The sequence below is a fragment of the Coenobita brevimanus genome, chromosome 97, assembly GCF_032717465.1.
Source record: "Coenobita brevimanus isolate Jiangsu-jjx chromosome 97, ASM3271746v2, whole genome shotgun sequence".
Lineage (NCBI taxonomy): Eukaryota > Metazoa > Arthropoda > Malacostraca > Decapoda > Coenobitidae > Coenobita > Coenobita brevimanus.
Window position 1 is genome coordinate 5,571,521 of NC_137050.1, and position 20,707 is coordinate 5,592,227.

Sequence of the window (20,707 nt, forward strand, 5' to 3'; positions counted from 1 at the left end):
ATATTCAGATTGCAAAGGGGAAATGTCCTTAGTGGAAGATGGAAATGGGGAAATCAAGTAAATAGGGTTCGGTACCCCTGTTTTAAGGACAGTCAGGTAATTATTCTTTATGCTTTATTATTTACTTATCATATTACACATAACTGATTCTGCATTGCTTTTTATCTTGCTGGTGGTAATATAGAAAGTATGTGGTCAAAGAAAAGAAAGGAGGGGGGGGGGGAAGGAGTCAGACATAAAAGGCTAAGATTAAATATGCATCCAAATACCATCCTCAGTTGCTGATAGTGATGCTCTCATACCCAAGACTTGGCACTGATAGCTATATCCATTGGTTACTGCATAAATACTGTACATACTAGTAGTATACAAATAGGATATGCTTATCAAATGCTTAATTTGCTGATATTATCATAATAAATGATGCATTTTCAGCTAACATGTACACCAGAGGAAACTGGCAGTTTCAAAGATAAAATTTATGAAGCAGTTTCCTTATTGTCAGTATGTTAAAAGCTTTCCTCCAAAACAGAGATCATCTATTACATTTGGCTGGTACCCAACACCTAAAATCCAGGTCTTTAATTTCTTTCTACAAAATTATCAGAGGAAGCATTATAATATGGGAATTCAGTACACTGCTATGTTTAATTGACAGTGAATATTAAAATGCTGGATGTCAGAAGTTTTGTGAAATGTTAAATCATGAGACTAGAACTGTAAAATTATTAGTTTTGACAAAAAAAGATAGTACAGTGTATAATGAAAAAATAAATACAGTAACAAAGAAAATAAAGTAAGTACAGTTATGATGAACAATCAGAAAAAATGAAGTCCCAGACAAAAGAGAATTGCACAGCTGATAGAAAGAAAAACAAATTACAATGGAATAAAGTTGGAAAACTTATCAGCGTGGGGCTGTCCCCCTCCACCCGATGTTGGGCTATGTTTACTCCTGGTCAGAGTCGAGTGCATGGTCCTCCTCCTCAATTTCTGGCATGGGGAAGCGCAAGAGAGCAGCCACACCCGTCATTTGGTCTAGTTCTGGAGTGGAAGCAAGGGTGACTGATTAACCTCTCATTGTTGCTGTTGCAAAGGCCCTAGGCTCATTAGAATGTGAACCTTGTGGACTGCAGACTGAATTAAAACCTTTTGCTGCAGTCTGTCATCTTCCTTTTGAGATATATACAGAGAGATGAAGGATAATTGCATATTCAGGCAGCAAAGCAAATCAACTGTATCAGTGCCACCATGTTAAGGCATCCATCTGCAGCAGTGATTAACCCGCTGAATCTGGGTGACATCCTTTACATTTATTCTTATGTTACCAGATATTATTATTCTACTTAGGAAAGACCTCTCATACCGAAGGTGTTTACTCAGGTTATATATGACTCCCACTGCTTTGAAGTTTATTCTACAATGAGTAAAATGGGCAGGGGATGCAAGAATAAAGTAGAAAATACATCCTTGGGCTGAAAGACTTAAACGACAAGCATTTAGTGAGGTCAAAGTAAGTTTACTCAGTGAAAGGTAACACTTGGTCATGCACATGAGCTGGCAGTGTGGAGATGACAAATTATCAATGCACTACGATAATCATCCCCCAACTGAGTGTTATTTTGTATATTATGCTATTCAGTAAAATCCAGCGACAATATCCCCCCCACCCAGCAATGCAGTTAATGGGTCTGGGCGTTTCGGCATGCAAATGGAAACCACGTAGATGGTTACAGTGAAACCCATGTTATACGGACAAATGGGTCTGGAAATATCCCAAAATTTTACCAAAGTCCACCTCTGACCCTCAAAATTTTTTACAGCATACCAAACATTACTGGTAACTAGAGTACACACAGCCTCTACAAACATTATTATGCACATGAGATCACTTACAAACCTCACTGATACCAGCTAAGTGCACTGCACACTCAATTTTATTTATTATTTGTTTATTTTTATTTTTTTTCCCCTCGCTGTGTGCACAAGTGACCCACTAACACTGAGATGGTTAGCCACCTCCACCACATGCTTACCACCATCAAGCTTGTGAAATATTACCCTCTTTTTCTCATAAGACAGACTACTCCAGTGTGCTTTTTCTTTGGCACCAGAAGCACTTGAACGCAGGGAAGACATAACATTGAAAGCACACCACGGCACTGGGAAGAGGCACGTTTTGTATGGGAGAATGCAGAGGATGGTCAAGGCTGGGCAGCATGAACAATGGAGGGAGGGTATGGGGCAGGACCATCAAGGAGGGGGTTGAGTGCATGGGCGCAGCGGCCATGTTAGCATTCGTCGCCACAGGGGAACTCCAAATGGAGTGCAGAGGAGTCCCTCCAGTAAGAATTTTCTTGCACTAACAAGGGGAGTTACTGTGCTGATTGATATGGGATATGTTTTATGCTGCCGCACAAATCACGATTTGTGCACACCGGAAACTGCACTGCTCATGGACCTACTGTACACTGAACTGGACTAATTGGCAGATAACTCAGCCTATTAAATGCAAGTCTGTTATAAGCAAGGTTTCATTATACTGGAATCTTTCTGGATACCAGTTTATCAGACTAGTCAAATATCTGGGAGGAGACTTTCTATCCAACTTGAGACTAGAAAATGTGAAATATGCATACATTACTATCACAATCAACACAATAAGTACAGTACTGCAGAAAGAAATATGTTTCAGTAATAAAGCTTAGTGAATTTGCAAAGCCCACAACAAGATAGTTAGGCAATGGTCTGAACTTTCTTCAGTTAAACAACTGAACCTGATGTACAGTAAGTTAGGTATGTTTAAGATGTTGAGGGAAAAAAAAAAAAAAAAAAAAGTTATAGTGACATTTTACAGTACAGTCAATTCTTGCTATGAGACACATTTGTCTGGAAGGTCAACTTACGCTCTCCTGAAACGTGCAGACTGGAAAAGATTTTAACGTCTCCCCCATTGTCCCGAACACTGTCTACTAGACGTACGTACCGCCTTCTCTCATCTAGATTCTGTGACCTGGGGGTGAGGGGAGATCTTATTAGTTGAAACTTACTGAGTAGTTAATTATCTACAGCTAAAACCTTGAGCTATCCATAAAATCAACAACCTCAGTCAATCTGCAACTTACATAGCTATTATTAAACCTTGCACTGTCTAACAAAACCTAACTTGCCTCAAAGACTGTTTAAAGCTACGTAAACTCTCCTGATGTACATTTTTCAAGTAATATTGATTAACATAGTCCCCAAGTATATATATAAAAATAACACTTCACATCATGCACAATATCTAAAGTGAACCAACTTTCCCATGAAATATCACCTCTCTATCACTTGCACTACTCTGGATATTACTTGCATTTCAACACTTGGCTCAGCATATACTGTAGGAACATAGTAATAGTCCTTCTCATTCATATTTTAAAAAAAAATCAGTGCTTATGCAAAACTTAGAATCATCATACCAAAACTTACAATCAATATGCAGTATTTAAAGTTATAAGTATTGTACTGCAACCTAAGCTAAGACAATACTGTACACATATTTCTTTCCTCCATTCAACAAACTACTCTTTCTATGCCTTTTCATGCAAACTGTATCGCCTCACCTGACTGTAAATACATCCTGTCACCTACAGACATCCAGTTCACTCCATTTTATCTTTGCCTCACAAAGTACCATCACATCACTTCTTAAATATGTTAACTATACTATTCCCATTACATTCTCCATTTACAATAGTCAAGCATTTGGGCTTATATAATTTTACAGTTTTAGGCAAGCACATGTTTGGGTCTGAGGATTCTTTATTTTATTTATTTATTTATTTTATTTTTTTCAGAAAGAAATAGTATTCTTAGTTTCAAACACTTTGTTTTGCATATGCGTGTGATAAAGACAGTTAAATTATAGTCAGTTGGGAAAAGAGAGGAAAATGTGATAGAAAAGAGAGGGAAATGTGCAAAAGAAGTGGAAAGTAGAATGACACAGAAGGAAAGTACAGTAGCTGGTGCTATGAAGGCCTTGATAAGAAACAGAGGCTTGAGTGTTGCAGCTATGCGAGGCTTACATGAAGGAATGTTAGTGCCAACTTTAACATATGGATGTGAGACTATGGTGTGGCATGAAAATGAAAAGTCAAGAGTGAGAGCACTGGAGATGGGACTGCTTAGGAATGTATGTGGAGAACAGAGAGTGGATAGGATACGAAATAGTGTGATTTGTGAAAGATGCAGGATGAGGAAGTCTGTGGACACCAGAATAAAAAAGAGTGTACTGAGATGGTAGTGTCATGTGGAGAGAATGGATAACAATACAGTGATGAAAAAGGTATATCTGAGCGAATCTGAAGGAAGGAGGATGCGAGGTAGGCCAAAGAGAAGGTGGAGAGATATGGTGGATGAGTGTGTGAGGAAGAGAGGTACGGAAATTGGTGAGGCAAGGGGACTGACAAGAGACTGAGCTGGCTGGATGAATGTTGTGAGAAGAAGTGCATGATCAAGGATTTGGTACCCCTTTTTAATGTGACAGCATTCGGATCGATTCTATCGGATACGTTTATGTGAAGCTATAAAATGCAGTGAAAGTTTCTGGCGTATCAGATAGAGCCAGGATTCTGGGGGCTTGAATGATGAATGAATGGAAGTGTGGCCCATTGGACTGGGCAAACTTGGGCTGTCTGGATGCTGCTACTCCTCACCCTGCCTTAGGGTGGGAAAGGAGGTCCGGATGATGATGATGATGATGATGATGATGTATTCACATGACACAACTGGGCCACTATCACAACTTGACTACTACATCATGGAATGCTGAAATTTGATTAGCCTTAACCCTATGGATCTGGTAACTTTTTTCTTTTTCTTCTACAACAAGGCAATTTCACTCACAATGTTAATCTAGTAAAAAGAGAACTGATTAAGACTATTCCCTTCAGCTCGAAAAGTCTACCCAAAGTTGAATAAAATCATCTGAAAATAACAAGAATTAAATAAAAAATACTTGATCGGACTTAAGGGGTTAATTATGGGGTACGTCTCTTCAAAGTTATTGGTTAAGTCAACCCATCAGTCTGACTACACTTGATGATCCTGGAAGCTGAAAAAGTTAGAGACCTTTGTCAGGGCAGAGCAAATACTCTTTAGTTTAATGACACATGATCGGGTTTCACTCCTTGCGCATTTGGGAGAGCATTTCCATTAGACAACAAAGTAATACATGTCTGTAGCTAAACACACAGCTAGTGGCAGGTCTCAGAGAAGCCTTCATACATCTTGATTCAAGCATGGGTAGGATTTCAAAATAAACTACTGGTTATAATTATGTAACTTTCTCTAGCTCCTGGATTATCAACTGGCTTCAGGTTCATGAATTTTAAGCAAGGTCTGCTTCAGCCCCAAGGCATTCTCTGAGGGGTTTTGTTACCCACAGCATCCCACATGTCTTTTTCAATCCACATTCTTCATAAAACCCTCATTATTAAAGACATCATACATTCTTCTCACCATTCACAGCACCCTTGAGCACTAATGAAATGTGCTTTCTTACCTGAAGAGTGTGTCTGATACAAGCAGAGTCTCAATAGCTTGGCTGTCATTAGCACGTTCTACATGCTTGATGCCATAGAAGGCGCGGTCAGGGTCAGTGCCGAGGAGGGTCATGAACTGTTGAAGGGCCTTGGTCTCACCAGCAGCCTTGGTATCTGCCAGGCGTGAGGCTACATTCGGGTCCTCCAGCACTTCTATTGACATAAAAAGAAGTAGCCAGTCAGTGGTTACAGTGGGGGAGGGGGAGGTGAGATGAGATTTAATCCCCGAGCTAGGCAACTATGGCCATATAGCCCCGCTAGGTTACAGGAGCACGCTACCACTCCCAGCACAGCAGTCCCGAGCGAGGCTCGAACTCGCAATCCCCCGATCACGACTCCGATGCTCTACCACTGAGCCACCGTGCCCCAGGAGGTGAGATGAGAGAGAGAGAGAGAGGAAAAATCAGACAAAAGAAACAATATATAGAAGGGTATGTATGTATTATCATCATCATCATCATCTGGACCTCCTTTCCCACCCCAGGGCGTGGTGAGGAGTAGCAGCATCCAGACAGCCAAAGTTTGCCCAATTCAATGGGCCACACTTCCATCCACTCATCATTCAAGCCCACGGAATCCTGGCTCCATCTGATAGGTCAAAAGGTTTCACCATATATATACTGTTGCTTCATATAAACCTATCTGATTGAGTCAATCCAAATGCTGTCATGTTAACACTTCCCCAGTCCGACCCTCCTGCAGCCAGCAGAACCCTCCTGCTTTACCCCCCTCTCACTCTCCCTTCCTCCTACCCTGCCACGCACTCGAGTTTTTTTCTTTTCCGATCATTTTTTTCACCCCAAAATATTTGGAACAGTAGATTTGTTTTGATACCGCTAGAAAGCCGAGACTTTGTAGAATAAGATGAGAGAGAGAGAGAAAAAAGGGATATTGCATAAAGTAAAAAGGTTATGAAGAGTATAAGTTGAAAGTGCGCATAAGTATGTTTATGCAAAATACAAGCGCAGGAGTTCTTTCTATTCCGATCATTTTTTCATCCTGAAATAGTTGGATTTGCAGATTTGTTTTTATACCTTTAGAAAGCTAAGACTTTGTAGAATAAGATGAAAGAACAAAGGAAGTGATATTGCATAAAGTAAAATAGTTATGACGAGTTTAAGTTGAAAGAGTGCATAAGAATGATTACATATACAGTACTGTACCAATTTATTTCCTAAGCTTTTATTGGTCATGTTTTCAAATTTTCCCATGAATGAAAATAGTACCAACAAACTGGAAATTCAATCAGGTTAATATGAGACCAAATTTCTGGATGCTAGACACAGTTCCTGATTTATGGTGAATATTTCTTTGGACACAGATCTGCATCCAAAAAGCGGATTGGACACTTTCAGGATGAACATGTATCCATGTCAAAAGACCATGAAACTGTTAAAAAGGGGTGTCAAATCCCTGGTCATGCACCTCACCACACAAAATTCATCTAGCCAGCTTGATCTCTTGTCGGTCCCTTAGCCGCATCAACTTCCATACCCCTTTTCCTCACAATCGTCCACCATATATCTCCACCTTCTTCTTGGCCTACCTTGCCTCCTCCCCCCTTCTAATTCACTCACCTTTTTCACCACTTATTATTATCCATTCTCTCCACACGGCCATACCATCTCGGTACACTCTTAGATTCTGGTGTCCACAGACTTCCTCACTCCACGTCTTTCACGAATCACATTATTCTGTATCCTACCTACTCCCTGTACTCTACATACATTGCTCAACAGTCCCATCTCCACTGCTCTAACTTTTGATTTTTCATTTGCATGCCACACCATAGTCTCACACCCGTATGTTACAGCTGGCATTAACACACCTTCATGTATGCCTTGCACTGCTGCAACATTCAAGCCTCTGTTTCTTATCAAGGTTTTCATAGCTCCTCTCTTTTCTATCACTGTACCCAGGTATTTGAACTCCCTCACCAATTCCAGTCTCTTTTCATTCACTGTAACATCACACTGGGAGTCACCTTCTCTCTCAATAACCATCACTTTACTTCTTTTCTACACTTACTGTCAAGGGACGACGCTCACAGACATCTACACAACTCTGCACTAGTCTACCAAGCTCTTGTGCAGTATCTGCAAGTAGTACAGCATCATCGACATACATCAAATTTACATATTCCATCCATCGCCATTCATTACAAATACCATCCTTCTCTCCATTATTCATCTTTTTACTTCTCTCATCACCCCATCCATATATATGTATATATATATATATATATATATATATATATATATATACTGAACAACCATGGGGACACCACACAACCTTGTTGCATGCCCACAATGATCATGAACCATTCACTTAGATGCCCATTTACCCTTACACATGCCCCATTACCATCATAAAAACTCTTAATGGCACCTAGCAGCTTACCATACATAAGTAAAACCTTCCGCAATCCTCCTCTGTCTACTTTGTCGTATACTTTTTCCAGATCCATAAATGCCATAAACACCTTAGAATCCTTCTCACAAACATTCTCCACTATCTGTCTTACTGCAAATATTTGATCCACACATCCTCTGCCTCTCCTAAAGCCACCGTGTTCGTCACTCACTAGGGCTTCTGATGTCTCTCTTACTATCGCTATAATAATTCTTCACTATATCTTCCCTATATACAAAACAGACTAATGCCATGATAATTCTTGCACTCACTTCGCTCACCTTTATTTTTGTACAGGAGTACAATGGCAGCCTTTTCCACTCTACTGGAACAGTTTCACTCATCCATGCCTTCGTACATATCTCCAACAAGCACTTCATTCTGCTCTCTCCACTACACTCGATCATCTCTGCATACACCTCATCAACACCAGCTGCTTTCCCATTTTTCAGCCATTTCACAGCGTTCTTCACTCTGCAAGTGTCACGTTTCCTGGCACTTCAGTCCTTGTCTGCACATCCCCAATACCAATCACGTTTACAGCTGTTCTGTTCTCTCCATTCCCATTCATCAGACTTTCAAAATATTCTTTCCATCTGGTCCTTACCTCATCCCCATGGGTTAATAATCTGCTGGTACCACTTAAATCCTTCACAAAAATCACACTTCTTTCCACTGTCACTTCTACATTTCTACACCTCTTTCCAGAATAATTTCCTATTTTCTGAGCAATTTGCATTCATTTTTCTTCATAGATCATCATTTGCCCCCTTTTTTCACTTCACTAGTCTCTTTATGTGCTTCTTGCTCTCAATATATTCAATTCTTATTTCAATTGAACCCCTGTCTTGTATCCACCCTAGCATCTTCTTCCTCTTTTCCTCCACGGCTCTCTTAACCTCTTCATCCGACCATGCCATACCTTTCTTCTTCATTGTTACTCTTGCAACACCACAGACCACTTTAGCATTCCCATCTATGCAATCCCTATATGCATTCCAAAAGTTGTCCAGATCCATTTAATTCCAATTCACTGACTCCAACTCCCCTACTCTGGCCCTGTATTCATCTGCCATCTCTTTAATCGTCAGCTTCATGACTCAGTCTCTCTCCCTGACTGCTCCTCTCTTTTCTGATTCACCTCACTCCTCTCAGCTTGATCCTGCATACCACAATCATATGATCTGATAAACTTCCACATCATCCTCTCACTGCCCTCATATAAGCAACACTTCCCAGCATCGATTTCTCTACAAGCATATAATCAATCAGGCTCCTTGCAACACGATCCCCAATCCCTCCGTACCATGTATATATATGTGCATCTTTATGCCTGACGTAAGAATTACAATGCACAACCTCCTTTCCTGACACAAGTCCTTCAGTCACTTTCCATCATCATTCTCTCCTGGTTCTCCATTACTACCCATTAGATCATCCACAGGACCAGGTATGTATGTATGTATGTACTGTATGTAAGGACAATAAAAAGGAAGACAATGAATGGCTTGGAATGAGTTCAGATGGGAGAAAGAAAACACCATATATGGCGAGCACAATGTATGTTGAGATATGCAGACATAAAAAAAGTGTGGAAGGGGACAATGAAGGCTTTTGAAAAAAAACAACGGATGCTTTTATAGAAATGAGAAGCTGTTTCAAAAACAAGAAATTTCTTTTATGTCCACACCATACATAACAAACACCTTCCACAATCTTTCTCTGTTCACCTTATATGCTTTTCCCAAGTCGTGAGTGCCATAAATACCTTTAATTCCAAGCTCAGCTACCAAATATTCTTATTCAGTTACTGAATGGATCAAGGACAGATTCTGAACCGAGACTTTTGTTATGTTATAGGCATGGTACCATTACATTTCATGCATGTTTCACTAATATCTACCATTCACTGATTTGGGATTGTCAACTGAATGTCTGATCAGGCATATGAGCATCCGCAAATGATAAGCAACAACTCAATGACAACACCACAATAAAATACAGCAACAAAATAGAGACTAACCTCTGAGGGAATGCTTAAAACCAGTGGAAGAATGAACCAAGACAAACTTGCTCCGGTTTTCCAACAGCAGTTTGTTGTCCGTCTGTACGGCATTCTGTAGACATATCAACAGCCTGAGACAGATTTTCCTCTTGGGCTTAGATATAAATTAAGGAATGTTGCTTTTCATATAACTTTCATATGAGCATCACTCTAGTCCTTACCTCTTGAGAGAGAGACAGTGCTTTCTACACAGTTCCTTGCATGTTACACAAGGTGCCTGCTAAGTGCAATGAGACTGACATCTCCACTAAAAGTAAATTTTGGGAAGTGATTATAATGGGATCCACAGTGGCTTAGTGGTAACATGTTCACTGATTGATCTAAAAATGTCCCAAGCCCAGGGTTCAAGCCAGAGCTGTGGCAGACATTTAAAAAGGGTGCTGTTTTTTGTCTTTTTATATGCTTGCATATGTTTTTACCCTGTAAGCTACAAGACATGACATATAGACTCTGACACACACAAAGATGGCCAATAATGTGCAACTCTTCCATTTTCAGGTGTACTGTTCTCCCTGAAGACACTCATCCTAATTCATACTTGGCCAGCTTGTGGAAAACTTAATTTTGGGTATCACTCTCCTTTGGGGAAAGTCGGGCCCTGCATAGGACCTTATATGGGTTGATGCAGATACACCATTACTTTCAAGATGATAAGTTTCCCCAAACCATGCCAAACAAACTTTTGCTATACATGAGAGAAATGGGATCTGTACTTTGTTTTCGTTGACTTGAAGAACACCTTTGACAGACTCCCTAGAAAGGTGGTGAAGCAGGCAATGAGAAAGCTTAGGATCAAGGAGTGGTGGGTTAGGGTGGGTATGGCTATATATGTGGGTGCTCGCACCCAGGTAAGAGTGAACGGAGATTTGAATGATGAGTTTTCTGTGAATGTTGGTGTGCATCAGGGGCCAGTCTTGATCCTCTTGTTGTTTATCATGGTAACTGAAGCCCTCTCACATGACATGAGAAATGGACTCCTGTGTGAGATGTCGTATGCTTATGATTTGATACTGACTGCAAAGAATGAAAGGGTGGAGAAGGACAGACTTAGGAAGTGGAGAGATGATATGGGACACAAGGACTTGAGAGTAAATGCTGATGAAACAATGGTGATGGTACTGTCAAAGAAGAGGAAGAGTGGCCATGTGCGGTTTGTCACAAGGGTGTAGGAAGTACTGCAATTCCATCTTGTGCAGTGTTGATAAGTGAGGCATAAGAGATGTAATGATATTAGAGGCAGACTGTGAGATAATGCTTATTTCACATGAGCAGTGTCTCAGGGAGAGCATGTGGAAATTGTCAGGTGTGAAAGGACTGATCTTCCTAGTGAGTCTCTTGAGTGTGTGGAAGAGTTTTGTTATTTCGAAGACATGTTAAGTGCTGGAGGTGGGGCTGGAGCTAGCTCTGTGGCTACAGTGAGGGACAGTTGGAAGAAGTTCAGGGAGCTGCTGCCTCTCCTGACACTGTGGGGGCTCTCCCTCTGTGATAAAGAATCTTTGTATGAATCATGTGCTAGGCATGTAATGCTGTATGGTGGTGAGACCTGGGCAGTAAAGGAGAAGGATATTCACAGGCTCAAATGTACGGAAATGACAATGATTAGGTGGATCTGCAGTGTGGCCTTGAGTGCGAGGCCTGGGGGGAGGATACGTTGACGATGAAAGAGTTAGAAAGTAGAATGGAACTGGAGTGTACTGGAGTTGTGATGAGGAGGGGTAGACTGAGGTGGCTTGGGCATGTGGAGAGGATGGGGGACAGCAAATGGGTGCAAAAAGTGAGAAGTGTTAACGTTAAAGGTTGGGTTGCGAGAGGTATACCAAAAAAGACCTGGGATGAGGTCATTAAACGTGATCTCAGGGATAAGGAACTGAACAGGGAGACTGCTAGAGATCGAGCAGCATGGAAAGCCACCATTAGGTGACCAAGGCAATTGCATACATGCACGTTGGAGTCTTTAAAAACAAAGACAAAACTGTAATGTATACTGATGATACAAGGCAAGATTACCTTCATCATGTACTCGAAGAACTGGTCCTTGACAAAGCCAGGAGATGCCACAATGACTGCCTTCACCACATCAAAGTTCAGGTGCCGCAAAATGGCTGCCATCACCTGATCAAAGAACTTGGCAACAGCCTGTAATTACCAAGAATGTGTTACCTGCAGGAAACAGAATGCATCATTGTCATCATCATTATCATCATCATCATTATCCCAGCCTCGTTTCCCACCTAAAGATGGAGTGAGGCACAGAGGAATGAAAAAACTTAAGAGGGAAAAATGAAAAAATTTTGCCCTACCAAATGGTCCACACTCTCATTCACTCAGCATTCACGCCCCCAGAATCCTGACTCCACCTCACAGGCATAAATATCCACACTTACACACTTCACATTACCTATCAACCCCTTGACGCCGGGCTCCCTGCACCCTACCCCCTTCCCACAGCCGGGCTTATTTTCGTCATTTGGATTTTTAAAAAAATATTTTGTTTTTCGTACAAATTAATCACAAATGATACAAACACACAAAAAAAGTGTGTACTTACTCTCTGCTGGTGTATGGTGGCTGACTGCAGTCAGTACATGTGTACTTTGCCCCACCAGGTGCATCTCCCCCCTCCCAGGCCCCCCACCCCATCTCTGTCCCAGCTAGCCTCTCCCCACACCCTCATGTGGACGACAGAGCCTGCCACACCTATCTCAGCGAGTTTGGTGTGCTTTAAATTTGAAACATGCCTGTGAAATATGAAAAAGTCCTCAGACATGAATCAGCACCTGTCGACCACACATCCTCAGACATGAACCAGCATCAGGGGGTTAACAAGTGTCAATTCAATAACTATCACATTACTGGGGGGGGGGGGGTAAACCCTTGTCACACACTCCTCCAAATAAAATTCATCCAGTATTCTTAAAGATATATGCATCATACATTTACAATAACTGTCTTCATTCTTACATCTCTGTTGCATCTTTACTGATTATAATGCTATAATGCAATGTAAGTGCAGTTCATGTTATTATAACAGACATACAATTAATAAATGTATTAATGTATAAAATGTTTAAAATATAAGTGGCTGGTGGGGGCATTCACCATCCACTCACTCGATGTAGTGCTGCTCTTGGGCACCTGCCCTTTCCTCTCTTCCTTCCCTCTCTCCATCCTTCCTCTTCTGTCTTTTCTTCCTTCATTCTTTTCTCTTCCTTCTGTCTACGGGTGACTCTAAGTAGGGTAACAAGCCATATGGTTTCCTGTATACCAAGAAACCATTTACTGTACTATGGTAGGTGGTAACCATCTAACCAAATTATGGCATCTGGTGGTTCACTGGGCAATTATGGCGTTCCAATCGGATTGATCCAGTGCAGGTTTATATCTAAGGGGTGGTTGGGGTTTACTACTTATGTAATGCCACTCAGGGATGAGTGCGGCTGGTCACTCTCATCTTAAATGTCAGGACCAACTTGCCTAATCCCGGGCTCCTACACGCCTCATGGGGCAACACTGGATTACATGATGAATGAACAGAATACAGTACTGAATTTCTTACAGAAAACTCCTTGGAAAAGACCAGTACATTCATACCCCGCTATATGATCCCCCTTTATGTGATACACCGTATTAGTGATGTAAAAAAATTAACACTTCGCTGCCTATCGATGGCCAGTCCCTGGTTATCCGATGAGTTTTTATCAGATGGGCCTTTTTTAACCAATTTTGATGATACCTTAGACTTAAATTTTGTGTTTTGATTGATTTATAAACTGTTTTTAGGCTTAGATTAATAGGTTTTACTCACAGGTGGGGTAAACAGTGCCATTTTTGGGTACAATTTACTGTATGATTTTTTTCCAAACTCATTTTTGATGATTTCCAGATTTTATTTTTGGGTTTAGGTGAGTTATAAACTACTTTTAGGCTTAGTTGAGCTTGTTTTAAAGCTATTTGGGGGTTTAGGTGAGCCTGAAATTTGTTTTTAGACTCATCCAGGTGGGTTTTGAACTTGGTTGGGATGAGGGGAGATCCCAAGGCTCCCAAACACATCCCTATACTTTCTATGTTATAACGCCCCCATTAAATGATACCCTGGCTCAGTGGTGGGTTTTGCCAAATGCATCTCATCTTTATAAAGAGGATGGCCTGTATGTTGTTCTTACTTTTACATATAACTGCAGGATAGTCATTTTTGTCAACTACCAAATTTAAAAAAGGGGTACAACCTTTTGTCATGTATCTCCACATATATACCATACTACTTCAAAATCTCTGTGATTCTTTACCATTTCTTTTTCTTTCACAATTTTTATAGCTTGCTTGCATGCCTTTCATTTATTACATCCAGCCATTTCCTTGACCTTCCAATTGTTTGTTTATAAAGGCTCAAACATGCTTTCATGCATCAACCTTAGTCACCTCATGGTGGCCCCCACACTACTCGATAACTAGCAGCCTCTCCATTCGGTCCCTTATCCCGGATGTCACATTCTGTGACCTACTCCTAGGATTTTTTATTTTTAGGTCTGCTTCTTGCAACTCTGTCCTCAACATTCACACCTTTTGTCCACTGCACCCAGTTGTCATCCTCCATCCTCTCCACATGCCTAAACCATCTCAATCTATCCCTTCTCAGTACAACACATTCAAGGCACATCCTTTCTTCCAACTATTCCTTTGCAATAATATTTTGGAAAAAAACACACACACACAATTCTCTGGTTCTGATACCTTCTTTCTTTGTGTGTCATCAGCCTTGCCCTTCTTTGGAATGTTGACGTCAATCTTGGCACGGTCAACTGTCATGGCAGAAGTGATAAGACACACAAATGCAAGCCCCTCCTGCATTACCACAGCTGCCAGATCTGCATGCTGCCAAGGAAGAAGCAACAAAGAATTAGTGTACTGGCACTATACAGAGAACATGAGCACCAGGGCCCTGATTTGCTAACATCCCCTAGATACAGACATTCTTATGGCCATCACAAACAGGTATGAAAATTCTCTACAGTGGTATTTTCTGACTGTTCTTATGCTTTTTTGGGCTACAGGTTATTGAGCTGAAGTTAATGTCACTATGTCATCACAGACCTCCACTGCCAATTACTGTATTGGTAATCATAAGATGAGAGTTCTTAATCAATCCAGAATAATAGGAACAAGTGAATGATGGACACAATTAATAAAGAGTTACCATTGCAAACACTGATAATATTGACTAAAACCCTTTATCAGTGAGATTACCAAGCTTCAATACAATGCAGTGAATTCATAATTAAGCTGTTGTAACCAAATGAATGATGGTTTCCACTGGGACTGGTGTGTCTACTGGAGATTTAGAAAAGACAGTACATTGTCTGTTGGAAAGCTTGCTGGTTAAGTACTGTAATGTGCTATTCTGTGCCCTGAGTATATGTTTCATGGCATTTGCCAGTAACAAATGGGATTTTTTCAACACAAGATGATACAGTACACACAGTAAAAAAGTTAAATTACATATGTATAGTAATGTCTATTATGGACAATCAATTCAATCTCAACTTAAAAATAAGTAAGCCTCAGTAACAAAATTAGTAATACAAAATGATGACATGATGCACACAAATGTACCTTAACCACAGTAGCAAAATGATTATTCCATTAATGCCTGGTATTAGGAAAACATGACAAATTCAGAAGCACATACTAAACTACAATTCAGTGAATTGTTCAAGTTACTATCCAAGTAGTTCAGATCACAAGGGAAAACACTTGGTTCTGGGTTTATTAAGTTCTTAGGTTCTAGGATTATTAAATCTGTTATTATGGCACAATATGGATCTCACAACGACTGTCTCAGTTGTGTGATAACATCATTAATCCTCAGACCAACCAGTTGTGTTAAGACCCATATTCAGTCCACTGCATAATACAACTGACTTCTCACATGCTGCCACTCTCAGCCCCTTACAATATAATTATTTATTTATTTTTTTCTTGTTTTACACAGGTACTTGTGACAACTTTATTAATCTAAAGATGGACCTCCCAAAGACAAGGGTTTAGAGATAAGTTCAAATCCACCATTCATTGTGATGATGATGACTTCACTTTTATATTCTCGTTGAAGCACTTATACAAAACAGAATTTAGCTGAGTGTGACTTATAGGAAAAACTGGAAAAACCGCCATTTGGATTACTCTCCTACTAACCTTAGTAGGATCACAAGCACTCTCCACTCGTTCAATAGTGACCGAGTCCCACTCCTCCTTATGAAGAGTGAACTTGCGGTTGGGTTCTAAGTCCACCGTGTGATAGGCACCCATCTTGATGTACTGGTTCTCCACAACATTGCGGCCTTTAACCCTGTAAAAATGGGCACAGTAATAACAACTGCATACTGTACATTATTATGCGCTCCAATGAGTGAAAGGTTCTAAGCTCTGTGGTTCATGTATAAAACCACTGCACCTCTTGCAGTGTGTTATGTTGGGGTCTGTGGCCACACAATCAAATACAGGTTATAATATGTGCTGATCTGCATTTCTAATGATGCGCCAGGACAAGTATTTAAAAAAAAAAAAAGTACCGTATATACAGTATTAGGACAACAAAAGACTAAGTATCCAGAAAACTACATAAGATAACCACCTACTTTATCTATAAACAGACATCTAGCTTCCAGGTGTGGCTGCCAGGTACTATCCGAGTATCCTGTCAGGTTTTGAAAAATATAATTACTGTAAAGCATTTTTTTATTACTGTATTAAATTCAGTACTTGTCTATATACCCAGTATGATATTACTGTAGTTTACTCTACTTTACATTTTAGCAATAGGATATTTTATTGCACCAGTATATTAAGACTTCATTTCTTATTCTCATGTGTTAAAATATATAGTTTTCAAGACTAGCTGAAAGTGGTTCTGTACACTATTCATCCAGTGATACCAATATACAGTATACAAGTAATCATAAGTCAAATGGATACATACTGTATTGCAATCTGCACTGTAAAGAAAGTACAGTTGACTATAGTGAAGATTATATACCCCATACGGTACTGGGAAAAGTGGCCACAAAAAATGGACAAAATCAGTTTAGCATACAGTCTAGTCCAACAAAATAATCTGAGCATGGCCTACCGTAGCATACAGGCAGCAGTGTCGAAGGTGACAGCCTCGACCTGGATGGTGATGGTGGTGCGAACCCGGGAAGAGGTGGAGGACCCTGTGGCAGACTCCTGCTGCACTTTGCGGATGGTGGTAGCACACAGCCGGTCACTCTCCGCAATGATGTTGTAAGTGTGCCACATGTCCTCACCCTCATCCGGGATGAGCACCATACTCCTGTAGGGAATTTCAAGAACAAATCAGGGAATGACAACCATACTCCTGTGAGGAAGACTAGGAAGCTCAAGAATCAGGCAGGGATGAAAAAAATACAATTTAATAATCACATTGGTTTGTAGTGTACAGCTGATGTGGTGGGAAGTGTGATGGCTACGTTACGTGGTGTACAGGAATGAGGTGCTTGGAAACTGAAGAGCTGACTGAGGTGAGTGAGTAAGAGGGATGATGATTAGTTGAAGGAGGGTTCAGTACTGTTCTGTACAGTTCTGGAACATCTTTCACTCAACCTCACAGGATTATGAAAAGATAATACAGTAACTCTGGCCTATTTCAATACTGTGGAGAGAACTGAACTTATTACATCAAACAGAAGCTACCGAACTCTCTACAACACAGCTACCTGTATGTATCAAACTTATCAGCTATCCAAGAATGATCTCTTTTCAGTCTAGCTCCTATTTTCATCCATCTCATATTTTCTGACACTGCTACCAGTTACTAATATTCCTTCTTTCTTCTTTATTGTTTTGTCATTTCTTATCCATACCTATGTATTCTTAACCACAGCACGTCTCTTACAGCTCTTCTCTCTCCTGGTTTTCTTTCTACTTCTAATTTAATTTCCATCTTGTACTACGGTACTTTTTAATACTATTGTCTCCCTCTCTTCTTTCACAGTTCACTTTACTAAAACTGTTTTGCCTGATTTCTTTCATTGCACTCAAATTGAGCCTTACATGTACTATTAATTTCTTTTACTTTAAGTAATCAACACTCACATAGCTTCTCCTTGATGCTAACATTTTCAGCAATTACATCACTTCCTCTGCCTAAGAATGGCCTACTGTTCTTCAGCATAAGTTACAACAACCGAGTATCTCTTAACAGCTGTCAGTTCACTCTACCTATCTTATGCATCAAACAGCATATCACACTTCTTGAGCATAAAGTAGCAAATAAAAATATTGGAGGCATAATGCAATCTAGTCACTACATACTTGATTAAAGGCAACATTGGCGTACAGTTAATATAATTCGAAAATCTGAGAAAAAAAAAAAAAGGCTTGTATGATGCTGACAAGCAAACCCAGAGGCCAATTCTTCATCCATATCAACCTGCTGCCCACATGCATTGTTATGAATTAAACATCAAAGTTTACTATCAGTATAAATTAAATAACTTGTTCAAAACTCAAGGAAAAAATTAACATTTCAACCACTGAAAATATACTGTATATATTGTCACTTTCTCATACCAATGATATTTTCACTAGTTTATTCAGTGCCTCAACACGCCCTCACCAGAACAGTTTGGGGTTCATATATTCAGTACTTACCCCTTGCCATCTTTATCGATATATCTATTTACCAACTTCATTTTTTATATGGAAATAGAATAATAATAGGCCAACGTGTCTAAACATCGGGTCGAGGGGGAGAAACTGAGGTCCGACCGTCTCGTTTTCCGGCGCTATTTTGTGAATGGTAATTATTTGGTGTACAACATACATTTTGTTAATTTTTAAAAGAAAATGAATCATCATAACGTCTGGCAATTGATTATCTCTGTATTTTTAATCATCATATTTTGCAACACACATTGAACTTATACCAGAAAGAGGGTAAGTCTAGCTATTGTGACGGTACGTGTATTTATTTATGAAAGTGCATCATTTTCGAGATATCGTCATTTTGTAGAGTGATTGTGTTCAGTTCAAGGGTTAATGAACTACATACACCTTGGAATTTTAGTGCATTACCACACACACTTTCGAAATATTGTGAAATCACAAATCAATGATCGCAAGTTGGAAGAGATGACGGTGGAAGGTAAAAGCTACGTACTGCTATTTGTTTTCTGTTTACGAGTACAGTATCATGTCCAGAAATAACCTGACAGTGTCTCAACACAAATATATATCTCGTCCTGTACAAATAGTTTGTATTTCTAGAAAATCTAGAAGAATTTATTTGCGTTTTCTGTAAAGATTTTTCAGAGAATAGCTATAGTCATTGGGTAACTAGTTATAATTATTATGGGTCGTACAAGACATGTTAGAACATTTCATGGTACTGTGAAACAAGATGTTCCAGAGTGTTGGGAACTTTGTAATGTCGGGTCCGTACACAAGATTTTTGAAGGAAGATAAGGGGGAAGGGTACTGCATGATCTGTGGGCTTTTTAACCTTCCCATGCGCCATATAAAAATAATAATATGGTATAACTAACTGTACGTGAAAATTGTATCTGACACTACATTATCTTCGTGGCTGATGCTTTCTTGTGTGATTAATCCAGTTGTCAGCGCATGCACGTGACATATGTTTGTACATCCTTTCTGGCAATGTTTTGTTTTTGAGCCAAGTAGACGAAGTCGATGGTCATTATTTTTGTACTGTGAAAGAAGAGGGAGAGTAGCCACGTGCGATTTGCCGCAAGGGTGTGGGAAGTAATTCCATCTTGTACAGTATCTGTGATAAGTGGGTGCATAAGAGATGTAGTGGTATTAGAGGTAGACTGCAAAATAATGCTGATTTCATGTGTGCGTGTGTCGGGGAGAGCGGGTGGAGATTGTCAAGCGTGAAAGGATTTAATTTACTGGTGAGTCTTGAGTGTGTAGAAGAGAATTTGGGAGACTTGTTATGTGCTGGAGGTGGGGCTTGAGCTAGCTCTGTGGCTAGAGTGAGAAGTGGTTGGAAGTTCAGGGAGCTGTAGCTTCTGGCATTAAGAGGACTCTCCCTCCGTGCCACGGGATCTTTGTATGCTGCATATGTAAGGAGTTTAATGCTGTATGGTAGTGAGACTTGGGCAGTAAAGGTAGAGAATATTCGCAGGTTCAAACGTACAGAAATGACAATGATTAGGTGGATGTGTAGTTCGTCCCGGAGTATGAGGCTTGGGGGGGCTAGGAAGATGGAAGAGTTAAGGGTAGGATGGGACTGGAGTGATGAGAGGTAGATTGAGATGGTTTGGGCATGTGGAGAGGATGGAGGATGATTACTGGATGCAGAAAGTGAGAAGTGTAATGTTAGGAGTAGGGTTGCGAGAGGTGGACCGGAAAGGACCTGGGACGAGGTCATTGATTGTGGCCTCAGGGATTAGGGACTGAATAGGGAAGCTGCCAGAAATCTAGCAGCATGGAAAGCCGCCATTAGGTGACCAAGGCCGACGCATGCAAGCTTGTTGAACGAACGAACGAAATGTGTGTGTGTGAAGATCGATCTGTATTTGTCAAAAACTCAAATTTCAGAAAGTATTGATTGTAGAAGGAAAAGTTATTAATAAAAGTTGTGTAGAGCCACAACTTGAGT

The 20,707-nt window shown here is 40.3% G+C and overlaps 1 protein-coding gene across 1 annotated transcript; it reads right to left on the minus strand.

The window, feature by feature from the left end:
- Positions 1 to 110: 110 nt before the first annotated feature.
- On the minus strand, positions 111 to 18,862 carry pelo (pelota mRNA surveillance and ribosome rescue factor). Its single transcript, XM_080283398.1, has 9 exons — positions 18,733 to 18,862; positions 17,189 to 17,392; positions 16,255 to 16,408; positions 14,794 to 14,934; positions 12,070 to 12,198; positions 10,021 to 10,114; positions 5,546 to 5,738; positions 2,907 to 3,013; positions 111 to 1,044 (listed from the first exon to the last, which is right to left on the minus strand). The coding sequence occupies exons 1-9, from the start codon at positions 18,771 to 18,773 to the stop codon at positions 950 to 952; spliced, it is 1,158 nt and encodes a 385-aa protein (XP_080139524.1). The 5' UTR covers positions 18,774 to 18,862; the 3' UTR covers positions 111 to 949.
- Positions 18,863 to 20,707: the final 1,845 nt, after the last annotated feature.

Bases quoted from the DNA above. Each gene is read 5' to 3' on its own strand.
- pelo (XM_080283398.1), bottom strand. From the start codon at position 18,773: ATGAAGTTGGTAAATAGATATATCGATAAAGATGGCAAGGG. The intron at 17,393-18,732 runs GTAAGTACTGAA...AATTCCCTACAG, and splicing joins ATCGATAAAGATGGCAAGGG to GAGTATGGTGCTCATCCCGG. The intron at 14,935-16,254 runs GTTAGTAGGAGA...CTTCCTTGGCAG, and splicing joins GTGCTTGTGATCCTACTAAG to CATGCAGATCTGGCAGCTGT.